At 48.5% G+C, this 16533-nt stretch overlaps 3 protein-coding genes; 1 reads left to right on the top strand and 2 right to left on the bottom strand.

Annotated features, from left to right (window-relative positions):
* Positions 1-1595: 1595 nt before the first annotated feature.
* Positions 1596-4264, bottom strand: GSTUM_00002948001 (uncharacterized protein). XM_002836509.2 has 7 exons: positions 3630-4264; positions 3312-3534; positions 3145-3239; positions 3027-3103; positions 2807-2965; positions 2297-2726; positions 1596-2232 (listed from the first exon to the last, which is right to left on the bottom strand). The coding sequence occupies exons 1-7, from the start codon at positions 4045-4047 to the stop codon at positions 1994-1996; spliced, it is 1641 nt and encodes a 546-aa protein (XP_002836555.1). The 5' UTR covers positions 4048-4264; the 3' UTR covers positions 1596-1993.
* Positions 4265-8350: 4086 nt separating this feature from the next.
* GSTUM_00002947001 (uncharacterized protein) lies at positions 8351-9819 on the top strand. XM_002836508.2 has 6 exons: positions 8351-8461; positions 8540-8643; positions 8712-8895; positions 8960-9017; positions 9356-9393; positions 9482-9819. The coding sequence occupies exons 1-6, from the start codon at positions 8424-8426 to the stop codon at positions 9525-9527; spliced, it is 468 nt and encodes a 155-aa protein (XP_002836554.1). The 5' UTR covers positions 8351-8423; the 3' UTR covers positions 9528-9819.
* Positions 9820-9873: 54 nt separating this feature from the next.
* GSTUM_00002946001 (uncharacterized protein) lies at positions 9874-11605 on the bottom strand. XM_002836507.2 has 4 exons: positions 11110-11605; positions 10893-11009; positions 10637-10828; positions 9874-10569 (listed from the first exon to the last, which is right to left on the bottom strand). Exons 1-4 carry the CDS (start codon positions 11485-11487, stop codon positions 10018-10020), a joined length of 1239 nt encoding a protein of 412 aa, XP_002836553.1. The 5' UTR covers positions 11488-11605; the 3' UTR covers positions 9874-10017.
* Positions 11606-16533: the final 4928 nt, after the last annotated feature.

Genomic DNA, 16533 nt, shown 5'->3' with positions numbered 1-16533 from the left:
CTTACCAAACTCGGGATCCCGCCACTGGACCTCATGATGCAGTTCAGACAAAACTTGCTGGCGCTACCAGCCAACACCAAGGACCGCCACAACACTTGGACAAAGAGATGGATGTCCAAACATGGGGCAGAAGACATTATCGCCACCACCGGTAATTACCAGCTAGGTAAAGACGCACTCAAAGACCGACTGCAGCAAAGCTGGACAGAAAGAGTTGCCAACGAAGGGAACAGATACCAAGGAAGACCCGGTAAATCGCACAAGCACCTACACTCCCTAACCAGGCAAAACTTCAAAAGGCTGCTAGGGTTAAGGGCAATGGCGGGTTGGCCATACCAGGAGATAACCGGCGCCAGAAGGCAATGCCTGTGTGACTGAGACATAATACCCTTTGACCACCTAGCAAACAGATGCAGGATAACAACCGCCACGACAATCGGACTCCACGACAATAAAAGGCAAGGCGAACTTCTTCAATGGATGGACGATTGGCCACAAGAACTTAAGGGAAAACCGGAAATGGACAGAAACGATGATGGTACCCAACAGCCAGACTCTGCCCAAGTGGTCGGAGCCAACTTTAACCTACCCATGAGCCAACCAACACAGAAACCGGCAAAACCCAGACCACAACGGCCTTGCATGATATGCGGAGAAGCGGTGCTAAGGGACGTACAGCATGAGTCGGCACATGCCCAAAAGCACGACCTGGCGAGAAAGGGCCGATAGACTACAACGGCGGAAGACACGGAGGAGGCGCCCAGTGGACCAGGGGAGCAATGCTGGTCAGATTGTTATTTCATAATGTACACGACCACTGGGCCTAGGGGGCAGGCGTGGGTTTCATTTGTTTGTTTGGGTCTCCTTTGTTCACGACCATGGGGCCAGGGGGGCAGGAATGGGTTTTCTTTGTTGATGGATTTTATTTTGTCTACAACCATGGGGCCGGGGGGCAGGAATGGGTTTTCTTTGTTGATGGATTTTATTTTGTCTACAACCATGGGGCCGGGGGGCAGGAGTGGGTTTCTTTTGTGTTGGATCAAAGCTGTTTGAGGGAAAGGAGAAGGGGGGAGCTGGAGTTTCTTTTGTATGGCCTACAGGGGGGTGTAGTGAAGGTTTTCATTAAGGGGGGCCCAGGGCTGGGGGCAGTATCCCACGCCGTACTCCGATTACTTTAGTTAGTAGGTGAGATAGTGGAAGAATAAAAGGTTTACACACACACACACACCCTCAACGACCAGCATCCCCCCCGCCCGCCAACTATTTTTCTCTTTCCCCCCTTTAATATGGATGGAGGTATAGAGAGAGAGAGACCCTGGTCCCCATATAGTAAGTGCTAGGAGGAGGGCTTAGTACGGCGGAGCGCGCGGGGGGGGCGATAGTACGCGGAGTATCGTAGTTTGAGTAAACCTTTGCCGCTCGTACTGCCATAGCGTCGAAAAGTGATACATACCCTTCACTTTGCTCGGAGCAAGCTGCGGAAAGCAGTGAGGTTTCTACTACCCACCAGAGGGCACTATACCTTCTAGCCTATAGGAACGGCGGACCTTGTGCCTGTGCATTACTACCTCCCCCTTGGTCGCTTGTCCAGAGCGGAAGTGGAGAAAACTTTTAATGAAAAGCAAAATATGACCATGCTATGTCACAACACTCTCCTATGTCGCCACCCTGATTGATAAAACCTAGATCAAACGCAAAGGGTGAAAAAAATGAAAAAAATGAATAGAGAAATGTTAATGATATCTTACATAAAAAAAAACCAAAAAAAACATCGATTTTACGCCCGCAACTCTCGTATATGTCAGGTTTCGTCACGTCAAGTTTTTAGTCACGTTCCTCTTCTTCGGACCCCAATGGTCATCACAGCAAAAAGTGTAAAGTTAGTGCCATAAATGAATGGGCGAGGGAATCCATTGTCCATGCATTGCGTTCATGGGACAGCCCAGTCAGCCAGCGTTGATTCTTTCTTGGGCCTCTTCAACGCACTGTTGGCTCAAATTAACACCTTGCTATCAGAAGAGAGAGTGTGGGATGGAAGTGTCCGCACCTTATCCCAGTTGGTCCTAAGGATAATGAAGGACTGCAAACTTGAGACGAATGCCAAGGCAACCACAACACCGCACCACAATCCCATAAGCTTCCACCCAAGGACGAAGGCGCAAATCACGGATACGGGCATCGCGATACCGTAGTACCCGATGATGTTGATGTAACTCCCGATATGTTGTCGCCCTAGTGCAGTATCATACCATGAGTATTTCGGGCCGAGTGATACACAGAGTATACTACAACAAACCTTGTCCTCTGAGAAGCCCAGACCCGAGACACGCCAGTGCGTCATGGGGCTGGAAAGCCGCAGTCAAGGGCATGACACGCACAACAAGCGAGATAATCTCGGCGTTGGCGGTAAACAACTTGGCAAACTGTTTGCGTACGCTGAGCATTGCGCAGCAATTGAAGATACCCACGGCAATTGCGACCACGAAGCCTGTACGTGCGGAAACTTTCGCTGCGTCACCCATAGCCGCACCCAGGAAATTTGCTACCCGGGTAGAACTAGCGATAGAGAGAGCGAATCCTAGTTGGTAGGTAATTGTAGCTCCAGTCGAGATAATCGATTGGGCAGCAAGGTACGATGTTCCAAAGCGGGCGGACATTAGTGTCAAAAGTTCGAAGGCCAGATATTCTGCTTCTATCATCGCTAGGCCAGGAAGGCTGAGTTTGATCTATATGGAGAGTTAGTTGCATGCTGCTCTGTGCTCCCGCGGCGAGATAGGCGGGAGGGAAACGGGGAGGGAAAGGGTACCATAGGCCACCAGTTTTGAAGCCCTCTCTTAGTGAACCCAGTCCAGCACTCACGACCATCGATAAAATAGACATAACAGAATAGTAGGATTGGCATAAGCCAATCGACAATAACGACAGCAAATGGTGCCCCATTGAACCCAACTCCGATTGTTGGATGCTAAAGTTACAAATTAGTAAGCACCCCCTCATTCACAACAATTGATTCTATATCTACACACCCAGACAAGAAGATAATTCAAGACAGCGTTTACAGGCGCACAGATGAGGAGCACGAAGGTTGATGCAGCGAATATGCCTAGAAACAATATGAGCTAGGGTCAAGAGCCAAGAAAAAACAGATGTGGAAAAGGAAAATAAAATAAAAAGGATCAGGGTGCTTGCCCTGGGCTTGAGTGAACCTCTTCCCTGCTTCGAATAGCGCAAATCCAGGTCTTTAAAAATATAACAAACTTAGCTAGAGCCTCGCATGCAGCGGAGTAGTGAATAACGTGGCGGGAACTTACGCTCCAATAGTCAAGATACGCAAGTATCTACCCGATAGCACGGCCAATTCTGGCTCAGGAACCATTGCGTGAAGAATCGGCTCCGCAAAGCACCAAGCGGTGATGATTGGAACAGAAACCAACCCAAGGAACCATATCATTCGCTGTAAGTGAAGGCCCACAAGAGCCTTGTTTCCCGATCCATATGCTTGTGCACACAATGTATCCAACGATGTACTAAGCCCTATGCATAACAAACGGTGAGGCCAAAAGCTTTCACAAATATCGTAAGGGGGAAAGAGAGATCGCAAGCCGGAGTTTTTTTTTTTTGAAACATACCTTGAAATACAGCATAGCCGGTAATGTTTGCAGTCATGCCTGCCAGGGTAACAGCAGCAAGTTCATTTTTCCCCAACGTTCCAGCTGAAAAGAGAGATGCAAATGTTAAACTGTATTGTAGCAAGAAGGTGAGCCATAAAGGCGCAGTGCATTTCACAAGCATCCTTGCCTCTCTGGTGTACGAAGTGTACACTGTGCCAGCAGCGGCTGCCTCATCCCACTTTGATATATTGTTAGGGTGACCCCCGAGAAGGCCTGTTGTCTCTGTAGTAAGTGTCGTCTCTAAGCTGCCACCGTCCTGTGTTGTCGACCACGACGGCGAGGACGACAAGGCTTGCCGAGCAGACGTAGCGAGGGTTCCGTAATCTGACGAGATCACCTTACTACCCTTCAACAAATCTTGCTCCTCTCTACCCATTTTTTCACTCTCGGGCGGCGGCAGATATTCTAGGTTTCTAGGAATTGGCGAGGAAGGGATTGCCACAGGGCAAGTGCTAAACGTGAGAGAAGGGCGACGATAGTTGCCCACAAGAACCCGATTTGGAGGCCCTGGCTGGTGGTGAGCGACTAAACTAAGTGAGGGTCTTTCTGGGTTGGTCAATTCCTCCTCAATCCGACTCCCGCCAGCAAGGGGCAGAGGGGCAGAGGGTTTATGACCACTGGATCCTTCAGCAGGGTCTTCGCCGCCATTAACACGGTTATCTGCACTACGCTTGGACATGCCAGATATGCCCTTGGCAGGTTATCTGTAGGGGTCTCAACAATCCGCCGTCCCCTTGTGGTCGAGGGGTGGCTGTCTCGGAGGAAGATTCTGGCTATGAGTCAGAGTTTATTCTCTCTCTCTCTCTCTCTCTCTAGTAGACAAGAGTGGATGCAAATAGCAATCGAAGGCCAGAAAAATACCTGTGCGTATGCACAAGAGGGGTGCGGACGGAGTATCTCACGCACGGATGGAGAAGCGAACCCCTCAATGCTGTTACAGGTATTCAGGAGCAGTTGTGACACCTGAGGCAAGATATAGTGCGGGGGTGTGAGGCGAAGATTCAAAGGTGCAGCAAGTATCCGGTATGTACAGTACGAGTACCGGTCTCGTAAAAACCCTCCAAATCCACTATCAGATCATCAGAAGAGATCGGCCCGCCATCCCACGATAGGCTTAGTCTGATAGGTTAGCAGAATTGAAAATACCGGTTAACGAGATCCAAGACACCCAGTGGGCTGATCCCATACCATGTCAGGAAAATTCTAATCCTTTCCGGGAGCCTTTGTCTCTAAAGCTAAAAGAAGACAGTAAATTTCAAAAGTTTTTACAGCATCATATCATACTCATACTAAACACGGTGGAGGATATTAGGTTTTAAAATTGGGGAAAACGAGGAAAAGGCACGAAAGTAGTAAAGCTGGGTTCGGGATCTGCCCTGTCTCACCTCGGGGGATTTCACGTAACGCATGATTGGTGTTTTAGGATATGATATCTGTATTCAGCCGTGTTGACGAGGTTCCATCTATCCTCACCTTTCGAGGAAGCCGGGGGTGATATAGCACCGGTACTGCGCCCTCAACACCTTCCCAAAATTTCGCTAGATGTGATCCACCATACCAACCGTTCCACAGGAGATTTCATAATCATGGACCATCCGCGATAGCGATTTTGTTTGCTTCGTGAAGTTTAGAGGAATCAGAGAAGATGTTTTTCCTTAGAAGAGAAAGAAAGGGAGAGACTGAGAAATAGCAAGGGAAAGGGGAACCAGAGGAGAGTGAAAATACGGTATTGTATGTGGTCTAGATTACCGCAAGTCCCACCTTCATGGGGGTGGTGGCTGTTTCTCCCGCAACCGCATCAGGCCTACTTATGCAGTCCAGCGGCTCCGCCGATCTCCATCTCCCACGCGAAACTCCCCCGATGCGCCCGGAGTCGCACAAGCCCTCTCAAAACGGTTTAGTTCCGGACCCTGCGGTGGCTTCCTTGGCACTAGAACCGAGGACCATGGATGATGCATGGATGAAGGATAGCCAATGAGCAGACATCATCAGTTCACCTCCTCTGAGCACTTGCGCCTCTGGCCACCTCCAATCATTTAGCTTCCATACGAGAATTCCCGGTACGCATTTTGGGGAAATGCAACAGAAACCCAGAAGAGCTTAGATGCCCAAACTCGGACCTCCCGCGCCGAAAGCAAGGCCACCCTGTACGAGTACTTGTACACCCCCAGACCCTACTAATACGGTAAATTTTGTCAGTGAGCAGTAAGAGGAAGGAAGAATGTACATTATCCCGAAGAAACAAACTAAAGTCTGTTGAGTGAAACATAATCACTATCAGGATTAGATTGGTATGATACCAGAAAATGTATTTTAAAGGTGGGAAATCCCATGAAAAAATCTGTCAAGGGATCATGAAAGACTGGCCGAAATCGCAGTACTCGAGCACCGTACAGGAATAAAGAGGAAATAAAAATAAAAAATCCCACAAGTGAGAATTTGAACCATGAACCATCAAATACGGTAGCATCATATGTAAAATGTACTAGTAAAGTACAGTATGATAATGGCACCGGTATTGATAGGGTCTAGGGGGGTAAAGAGGGTCTCACTTTCGGGGCGAGAGGTCCAAGTTTACAGTACCCCTACCGATGATACGCGGTGGTGCCGGTAGTTGATCGCATACCCGTCATAGATGGTGCCGGTATTGTAAGACGTTTTCTCAGAAGTTCAGCCCATACAGGATCGATTGGGCGAACCGCATTTGACATGATTCGCGCAACAGGCACGATGGACCCCTCACTCGCCGTAATTGAATGACTTTTGTGAACACAACTACTAATATACTCGAGTATTGTATACCGCCAAAATTAAGCTTTTTGCTTGAATCTCAGTGTTATGAACGCCGTTCCAACTCCGAGTACTCGTATTCGGCATGAAGTATCTGAGAATGAGACACCGCTGTTTTTTTTCTAGCACAGTGGTCGTGCGACGCTAGCCGTATCTTCGGATATGATGCTAATTGCCGGATACAAGTATTATACCGGTGCGGTAATAGGACGAACGAGGGGAGCAAAAAGCCTAGACTGATGATAAGAAATTCCAAGCCATCATGAACCAAGACAGAGCCCGTGTCAATTCAAGCTCTCAGTCAGCATTTCCTGTTTGATAGTATTGCATGGTACAGGTAGCTCTCCCCCCAAAAAAAGAGAAAGAAGAAAGGAAAAAGCACTGAGTGCATAAACGTATAATACGACACCCGAACTTGCGGCGCCAGAAGTCGCGCAGGGGAAATGTTTAACTCCCCTACTCCGATACATAAAGGCGCTCAACCGGGCCGCGGCATCTTGAAGTTTGGAACCACGATGCCGGTAGTTTTAGTACCGGTATTTGCACGAAAGCCACTCTGTGACAATGAAGCCTGCGCACTTCCCGACTCATCGCTTCTTGCACCAATCCCGAACAATTGATAAGGTTTCCCATAGGCACTATAGCATCCTGCAATTGCGGTGAGTCGAGAGACGAAAGCCTGAAGAAGTCCCGCGTCCCCTCGTCTCCACATGCATTTGTCTAGTCACCACACCAACATTCCCCCAAACTGTACTCAAGTGGCGGTGAGAGGATATTCCTCGCCAATTCCATAATGTAGGATGGACTTATATCCGCAATCACTTGATAATGAAGCCCCCATCGGTACTGCGCAGTGGGTAGACAGTAACCTGTCCAGACTGCAAATATCCGGAAGGTTCAATAATCAACTCGGGAAACACCATCGTGTACAGTACAGTACTCGTCCGCACCTAACTTGCTGGACCAATCCGTAAACACCAGACCAGATGAGAAACCTCCTCCCTTTCGGCTGCGTCTGCAAACCCAAGGAGTATGTTGCCGTGTCGGTGCTCGAGTACAGTACTCGAGTATCACACCCCGATACCCACCTCGGAGCCGTAACGGGAGAATGTATGGTATGATAACAGGGGAGAAGAAGAAAAGGACAAAAAAGACCACTAAGGGGTAGAGGAAGTTTGTGCAGCCGCATCAAGGGTCTACGAGTACAGGAATCAATCCATGTGACTTCTACCTTACTTGAGTAGGGTACGAATGGCTATGGTTACAGGCACCAGGTGAAGGCTTATTTCCTGTGCTTGAGCACCATAATATTATTATGTGAAAAAACCGTTCCACTAGACCCTGTCCTGAAGACTCATTTACTCAAGAAAGTCGCAGTACTCGTTAAATCCATCATCGGACTGGGAAGTGGTAATCATATGCTAAATGGCAGTACTCGAGTACAGTAGGCTTACCGGTAGCAGGTATAATGGAAAAGCAAAATTAGGAATACCGGTATGGTACTGTACCCGTGCCAGTTAATCGAGCACAAGTACCGGTATCGTAGTGAAGTCTAACAGGCCCAGCTTGCCCGAGCCATACCCGGTCTGGAAAACACTACGAGTATTCCTTCTTGGGGTGTTTGAATCGGGAGGGTGGATTTACCGGTACTTGTAAGTTGGAACGAGTAATGGGCACGGCACGGGATCGTTACAATACTGGTGGCACTCGAGCCGCGCCCGGATTCAGGGGAGAATTTGTTTTGCTTGTGGCACATGCACCAAGGGATGGCACGCCTTCGATCCGGCGGGCTCGTGGAGTTCTCGGGTGTCTCGATACTATTAATTTTAGGTATCGCCATCTTTTGCCGGCGGCATTCCAGGTACGATAGAATATCCTGCATTCCAGATCGACAGTTCCACAACACGGGCTAACCCAGCGCGACAAAGTTTTTGCACGCGCGAAACAACAAACTCCACGATAATGAGCAGATATCGTCCGAGGCCTGTTTTTGTGGATGAGTACGTTCTCCCCCACCTACCGGTGAGAACGATATGATATAATACCAACTTTCATAAAACTAACAACCCCCCATCCAGACTCCAGCCAAACTCCCCCCTAATCCTCTCCAGCCCATTCATTTCCCCGCTAGTCTTTGAGAACAATGCCAGCGACGCACGAGACCACTGTGCAAACGAGCGGAGTACTTCCTCCTTCTCCCCCAGCTCTTCCACGCTGCCAACTAACTAACCAACTAACAACACCAACAAGACTTCCTATCATGGCTTCGCCTCTCAATGTATCTCTGCATCGTCAGCGTTGCAGTCGTGATATCCTTTCACTTCAAGCATGAGCCCAGCGAGCTGGAAAAGGAACTCTCCCTTCCGCTCGGAATATGCTTTTGGGTGCTGAGTCTTGTGTGTTTGTTTGCGGGGTTGGGCAATTATGTCAAGACGTTTGTATCCCCCGTTCATCCCCTTACCGGTATCCCTGGGTGACTAATGCGGGGGGTGGGGCAGGATCGGGATGTACTCGAAGAAAGCTGCACTAGTACAATCGGGACCGAAGACGCAGTTTGTGAGTTGTATTCGCTCACGCATCTTTACCAAGAACCCCTTCGCCAGTCGATATTTTGCGCCTGTCTCGCAAATACGGTCGTTACGGGGCACAGGTGAAAAGAGGAGCAAGTGAAAACATGGATCACCTCCACCGGGAGAATGAATGAGAGAGTGCCAGGCAGATATTGTGGCTAAAGATCTGTTTTCGTTTGCTCTATTTTTCACATGCTTCCCCGTAACAGCTTTGTTTGGTGAGGGCTTCCACGGGGTATTAGCTGGCAAAAGTATTCTTGGCAATGATGCGTAATTATCATACATTCCCTGTTATATGTGATCTTGGGACTGACTGGGGAGTAGGTCATGGTGATAGTTGCGGTGGCGGTTGTCGCGGCATGGTGAGTTTTATGCTAGCTAGCTACCTAGCTGTCCCAGTACATATTAATAGACTCTGGTTGCTGACTGGGAGTTTACCGACAACTGTAGTGTGCTGTTTTTGTCAACTCATGCGAAGAGGACCCCGGACACGTGATTGTAATGTCACTACTGTGAAGAACGGTGGAGAATGGCTTATCTGTGATATTTAGGAGGGGCTTGGTTTGAAGAAACCAGTATGCTGTAGTGGCAATGTTTACGATGCAGGTTTTCTCGCTCGATATCCTAGTTTTTGCGGGTCGATCTTGAAGAGGGTAGACATGTTCCGGAATTTGTATTGAGCTGTAGGGGTGTAGGAGTGAGGAATGGAGTCGTCTGCTTGTATTTAGTTCAATTATTCCACATACTTTGATATATATAAAGCGCTATTGCAATTAAGAGATTTAATGCAGGAGGAGGAAAGTGAAAAAAAAGACACCACCCCCTCCAACAAAGTCACCAAATTTCAGCTCCAACCAGCAGGTATATTCCCAGCCCCCCCCAAAGATATCCCAGATTAAAGTTATTGCCATACCACCGAACGGCCCATTCCTGGGCTATATGTTATGTTATGCTTGAATGCAACCCTACGATGCCTCCCTTCGACTCTACACCATTATCCTCCTCAACCCCTCCGTCCCACCTAGCAACTTAACCCCCGTAATTGGACAGTACCCCTTCGCCGGATCCTCCTGCCCGTCCTGCACCCAGCGGAAAATACACGGGTAGCAGAACACGTAGCCCGTCTGTAGAGCTGTCGGATTCGTCAACTCCTCCAAGCAAATCGGACACACTCCGCTATCCTCCGGGGAGGGGATCAACTTCCTCCCCTGCCTCTCCAACCCTGCACTACTCCTGCTGCTATTGCGCGGGTAGTAGTCGTCCTCCCCCTCACCCTTGGAGGGTGGGGGCACGATGGCCGGTGGTGGGAGTTCTATCGATGCGGCGGTCTTGGCGGAGAGTTGCCTAGCAAAGTCGGATGCGTGCCACCACTCTAGGAACTTGAGGAAGAATATGGAAGTTGGGAGGAGGATCTTTAACGAGTCGAGGATCGGCGGGAGGATGAGGCGGGTCAGGGCTGTTACGGAGAGTAGGGATGTGGGGGTTAGTGGTGTGGAGCCGGATCGTGGGAGGGAGCGGGAGGCGGCTTCGAATGCTCGCTGTTTTTTTGGGGGGAAAGCTGGTTAGTGTGGTGGATGGTGGGGGGAGAGAGGGGGTGTAAATTACGTGATCGGCTTCTGTCAGTCGTCTCATGCGGATCTTGACTAGCCAGTGGAACGGCGTATGGTATTGTGATTTATCAAAGAGGTAAGCTAAATTGAAGGCTAATGTTGAGAAGTAGTATGCTGCGTTGATGGCTGGGTAGATCTTTCGCAGTAGCCGTTTCAATTGGTAGATTATCTTTTCTCTGGGCGAAGCCTTTGCGAATGTTAGTTTCTGATCCAAAGTGGAGCAGCGGAAAATATAAACGTAGGTAACACACATTCACTTCCGGCTCACCCCTTCCGCGATATCCCGCGCCGAACAGGTTCGCAGCAGCACCTCCTGCGTGAATCTCATACGCATCATCTAGTTTTCTCTTCAAATACGGAACACCAACCTATCCACTCCCCCAAATCAACCAATTAGCACCGTTCACCCACCAATTCATCAGAACAACCCCCCTCCCAATGGGGGAGGAAGAAAGAAAAGAAACATACAATAATAAACAAACTCTTCCAAACATCCAATCTCCTCAGTTTTGTGCTCGAGGCAAGTATATCGGGTGCTGCCTTTGAGGCCCTCGGCAACTCTTTCGCAATCACCCTCTCCCTCTTGATTCCGTAGAAGTTCTCCGTGAAGCTCCCGCCCCATCGCCGTATGTAGTGCCGCTCAATCAAGAGCATGAGTAGAGCGTACGCCTCATCGAAATTGTTGAAGATGTGGATTAGGTAGCGCGGGTGTCGCTGCGTGGCTATGGCCAACACGTAGCGGATTGATGGCTCTAGGAGGTCGCGGAGTTGGGTTTCGGAAATTAGCTCGAAGAGGGAGGGTTTTGACTCGTCGAGGCCTGAGGAGACGTTGGACATGAACTCCATGGTTGAATCGAGGGGGTGGGGTTGGGGCCCGACGTGTATGATGGGGAGGAGGGTCGATGGAGGGAGAGGGAGGTGCTCAGTTGCGGCGGATTTAGACCACCAACGGTTTGGATTTTGCTGGGGGCGTTGTTGCAGTTACGGTGTTTGGTTGCCGCAACCGCGGCTCTCGGGAGATGAGCATGCCATGAACCGGGAGCAAGTTTATGGTGGTATGGAATGTTCGGTTGGTAGTGTAGAAATTGGTCTTCATTTTTGTTGACTTACGGCTTCATGCTTAGTTATTGCGGTGCGGCGCCGCCGTGCATGAGCAGAGTGCTTCAATACCTTCTGCTCGTCTTCTACTTGGGTTTCGGATCAACGAAATTTTAGTGCTTTTGGAACATCCCTAATGAGTTCCCCGATGCTTTATGAATCACCTTCGGGGCACGTTGTCCTTCTGGATATACCCTCCTCCATCTCGAGTCCCCCAGGACTACGGCTCTGCTCTAGCTCGCCTCCGGAAACTCCGTACGTTCTCCCAGAGCCCAAAGGTAATCCCGTAAGCCAGAGCTCCATAGAAAGTACAGACGAGATCCGAACCCTGGTATTAGAGGCCCTTGAGCATGTTGGCAAAAATTACAGTGGACCATTTCTTCTCCCCAGAATAACATTAGAAGCTGGGGCCCAGATAACCGGAGAATTAGACTTCCATGAGAATGTATTACTGCTTCAGAATCCAGACTCCTCATCCTCCCCGGAGTTTCTGGACCTTGCCCCCGAGCAAGAGCCAGCGATTGAAGAAGTTGACGACATCTCAGACATGTACTCGACGCCAGTATTCTCAACGTCTAGAGCCTGGCGAACTCTAGCCATCCTCCACCCGGCTCCCCAGAAGTACTTCTACATCCCCCCGAGCTCCTCTTTCCTCCTCTCAGACTTCCGAACATCCATCCCGGCATTCACTGCCATCTCCACCCATTTGCGGGGATTTCACCTGGTCCTGCTCGACCCCCCATGGCCCAACAAGTCTGCAGCCCGGAACAGAACTTACACCACCCTGAACAGATTTGACATACAGCAACTCCAGTGTATACCGCTCTCCCAAACCCTTGTACCTCCCGACCCCGCCTCCGGGATTAAAGGAGGTCTAGTGGGAATCTGGATAACCAACAAGCCCAAATTCCGCTCCTTCGTTCTCGGAAACCTGTTCCCGCAGTGGGGCGTCGAGCTCGTTGGTGAGTGGGTGTGGGTCAAGATTACTACCTGCGGAGGGCCTATTTTCGACATGGAAAGTCGGACGAGGAGGCCGTACGAAGTGTTGATGTTTGGGCGGAGGAGGAAGAAGAGGAGCGGAGGGGAGGGAGGAGTGAGCCGGCGTGCCGTGAGAAAGCGAGGAGCTGAGAGGAGGGAAGAAGCTGGTGGCGATGCAGCTGTAGAAGTGTTCCCGAGAAAGACTATACTAGCAGTTCCGGATGTTCATTCTCGGAAACCGTGCATTAAAGGTGATTTTGTGTTTCTCGGGCCTGTGGGCAGGCAGGCTTTCTATCGATTTTTTTTTTTTTTGCTGACTTATGGAAGAACTTATCGAGCGGCACCTGCCCCCGGAATACAACGCATGTGAGATATTTGGTAGGAATTTGACGCAGGGGTGGGTGACGTGGGGTGACGAGGCTATCAAGTATAATTGGAACGCGTATTGGAGTTTAGGGGGTGCGGGCGCAAGGTTCTGATTGATTTGGTATTGCCGGATGGTCGATAAATGATAGATAATTGCTCAAGCGGAAGGAGAATAGAATACCGGTAGAGTAAAATAATAATCACCTTATCTACTATAAACTTCTTCTGCAACAGAAGCTGTAGTATGATAGAATGACTAACTCGAGTTATACTACCATAGTAGAGTGTGAACCGCATCGGCCCGTTCGACCAGCTAACGGCATTTGACTTGCTACTATAGTCTATTGTAGTTGCTTCGTTCCTCCCCAACCCCCCAAGACGAAGCCGCAGGGGTCGGCCATGAGCGATCACTCGAAGGCGCGAGCACACAAACTGTTGGAATATTTGGCTTCTCAGGATCCGGTTACCTGTAGTTGACATCATCGTATACCTTTAGTATACAGGAGCCAATATGACCACCTCATCACTACCATAGTTGTGTGGTGTGACTGCTATGTACTTGTAGTATATAAGGTCTCCACTTGGGCAGGAAGCAGAAGTGAGGAGAGCACCGAATTAAGATTTTTGATACAACAGGTTATGAGCCCGGACTGGCGCATCTACCCATCTACATATTACCTACAACACCTATTACGGAGCACCCTGTCTTCCTTTTTATACTATGATGTCGAGTAGCATACACAGTCTGAGTACGGGTGATATTTCCTATGAAAATATCTATCGCTGGAAGTATGGTCAAACACATGTACTTATTCCAACCAATTACCATTGGTGGTCCCAAGATCTTCAAGCCTTCCTGGAAATTGAATGGGCATTTCAGATCGTCACGCGACAGGAAGAGGAGCCTCCAGCGAACCCAGCTCCACGCTATGCCGCTTGGGAAAAATGTCAGGTAAAAGCTAAGGTTATGATATTTACCTCTTGTAGTCCAGCAACCCGTCAGCAGATCAATCTTGCTATGGAACCCTGGGATATGTGGCAAACCTTGAAAGTGAAATATGACTCTACCGCCTCAAGAGCAGGATGATTTGCTCTGAGGAGACGCTTTAACTACCTTCTTTTATCACAGTTTACCTCGGTTACTGCTTTTATCACTGAGCTAACTAAACTACACCAACAACTTGCTGGATCTACAGAAGAGGTTACTGATTCAACCTTTATCTTACAACTTGTTCCGGACCTTTCAAATGAGTATGATAGAATAGTTGAAATCATGTCCCGCGATCCGAAACTTACAGTAGATGACTTCATTACTGGAATTGTGGAATGGGATGCAGAGCTCTCAAACAAGAAAAGTTAAGTCTCTGGTGCAAGCTCTACAGACTCTGCCAATACTGCTCTGCTTGCCAGTAGCCAGTCTGATGCCCTCTTCACCAATACCTCAAGAAGTAATAGGCACCACTTCAGACCATCCTATGGTATTCGTGGATACTGAAGTGGTGGCAGAGATGGAAGACGATTTAGATGCAAGCAAGGAGCACACAACACTGGAAGTAGAAGAGGTTGGAGTAGTGGAAACCAGAGTGGCATTGAGTGCTGGTATTGCACTCAGAGAGGCCATACCCAACAGGAATGCTGCCTAAGGAAGTGGGCAGAAGAGCTAAAACAGAGAAGGCACCCAGCACCCACTGCAGCCTATGCTACTGTGGATATTGAAGAGCTGTGTGCCTTAGTTGCAACTGGTAGAAATAGGAGAGAGTTACCAAAGACTTGGGTAGTAGACTCGGGAGCGACGGACCATATCTGTCCAGAGAGATATGCTTTCCACCAACTGAAAGCTCTTATCAAGCCAGTAGCTATCACACTGGACGATGGAAATAAAGTATGAGCTAAAGCAAAAGGGATAATTTAGCTACTTCTATGCAAGTCGCATTATATCGATATCGAAGTACTCTATTCACCTGAGATGAAGTTTTCCCTTCTCTTAATTAGTTCTCAGTCACACGAATTTGCAATTGCCTTCCGGGAAGGTGTGTGTTATATTTCTCGCCAGCGAATAGGATCCAAGGAAGTCCCAATTGCGTAACTGCAGCAGGGCCTATGAAGACTCTATGGTAATCCCATTCCTAAGTCTCGGATACCCACAATCCAATCCTTAGTCAAAAGTCAGAAGAGTATGACTTTAGCTCTTCCCTCTGCCTCAAATACTCAATACTCTACAAGCGATCTCTTAGTCTATATTACCTCTACTAAGGACAATGAACTTACTAGTCTATGGCACCAAAGACTAGGACACTTGAACTTGGCTGCCATCAAGCTTATACTAGGCTGTAAGACTCCGCTTACTGATAGCATTTGTGAGACTTGTGTGAAAACCAAGCATTACAGGAGATTTATTAAAAAGCTTGTTCCAAGAGCTACAAGGCCTTTTGAGACCATCCATTCCGATTTGTGTGGCCCCTTTAAGTCGCTCTCCTTTTCCAGAGCTCGATACTTTATTGTGTATATAGACGACTACACACGCTTCTGTTAGGTCTATTTCCTTTATACTAGAGAGGCAAATGAAGTTACTAGTCATTTCCAAGAGTTTCGCGAAAGGATAAGAAAGATATTTCCGCAGTAGGAGATATCTAGGTTTAGGTGTGATAATGGAAAAGGTGAATATAATAATACCTTCTTTCGTGGAATTCTTAGTGCTGCAGGCATTCAATTCCAGCCAGCCCCACCATACTCACAACACAAAAATGGAATCAGTGAGCGGATGATACAGACTATACTCTGTAAAGCTAGAGCTATGCTTTTGGATGCCTGTCTACCTCCTGCACTTTGGGCAGAAACTATCAATAGAGCTGTCTATTTACACTCACTATCTCTTTTATGCTCAATTGGAAACAAGTCTCCTCATGAGATGTTACATAGGACAAAGCCAATCCTGGATCACCTTAGACGATTCGGATGTGTAGCCTATAAGCGGATTCCTAAGGCACAGCAGAAGGATACCAAGTTTAGCAACCGATCAAAGAGCTGTATCATGTTAGACTATACAGCAACTACTACAATATGGTGATTGTGGGACAGCGATATAAAGACAACTATTCGTGCTTCAGATGTGATCTTTGATAAGTCCTACCTAGCCAGTACACTAGTTCACTCAGAAGACATATTTGGTTTTCTACTTCCAGAAAAGCCAGAAGTCATAGAAGTTGAAGAATCTAAGCTTACAGAGGATAAAGAAAATGACAAGCCCGAAGAGCCAATCTCAGAGACCCTAGTTAGTAGGGAAATTAATACTGTTATGGAGCCATGCCTGAGTAATAAGCCACAGTCTGAAGTAATGGAAATAGTTCTACCACCCAGAAAGGCCCAATCATGGCCTCCACAACAGAAGACTCATAAGGAGTACAGGAAACCTCTGGCTGTATTAGAGGAGTTAGAGTTGTGCCGTTCTAG

Source organism: Tuber melanosporum (genome assembly GCF_000151645.1).
Source record: "Tuber melanosporum whole genome shotgun sequence assembly, scaffold_149, strain Mel28".
Classification (NCBI taxonomy): domain Eukaryota; kingdom Fungi; phylum Ascomycota; class Pezizomycetes; order Pezizales; family Tuberaceae; genus Tuber; species Tuber melanosporum.
The sequence above is the reverse complement of the archived record's forward strand: the minus strand, read 5'-3'. Positions and strand labels throughout refer to the sequence as shown.

Bases quoted from the DNA above. Each gene is read 5' to 3' on its own strand.
- GSTUM_00002948001 (XM_002836509.2), bottom strand. From the start codon at position 4,047: ATGGGTAGAGAGGAGCAAGATTTGTTGAAGGGTAGTAAGGTGATCTCG. The intron at 3,535-3,629 runs GTATGTTTCAAA...TGTTATGCATAG, and splicing joins CGGCTATGCTGTATTTCAAG to GGCTTAGTACATCGTTGGAT. The intron at 2,233-2,296 runs GTTTGTTGTAGT...ATACTGCACTAG, and splicing joins TGGGCTTCTCAGAGGACAAG to GGCGACAACATATCGGGAGT.
- GSTUM_00002947001 (XM_002836508.2), top strand. From the start codon at position 8,424: ATGAGCAGATATCGTCCGAGGCCTGTTTTTGTGGATGA. The intron at 8,644-8,711 runs GTACTTCCTCCT...AACACCAACAAG, and splicing joins CCACTGTGCAAACGAGCGGA to ACTTCCTATCATGGCTTCGC. The intron at 9,018-9,355 runs GTGAGTTGTATT...ACTGGGGAGTAG, and splicing joins CGGGACCGAAGACGCAGTTT to GTCATGGTGATAGTTGCGGT.
- GSTUM_00002946001 (XM_002836507.2), bottom strand. From the start codon at position 11,487: ATGGAGTTCATGTCCAACGTCTCCTCAGGCCTCGACGAGTCAAAACCC. The intron at 11,010-11,109 runs GTATGTTTCTTT...GGGAGTGGATAG, and splicing joins GGAAGAGTTTGTTTATTATT to GTTGGTGTTCCGTATTTGAA. The intron at 10,829-10,892 runs GTGTGTTACCTA...ACATTCGCAAAG, and splicing joins GGGGTGAGCCGGAAGTGAAT to GCTTCGCCCAGAGAAAAGAT.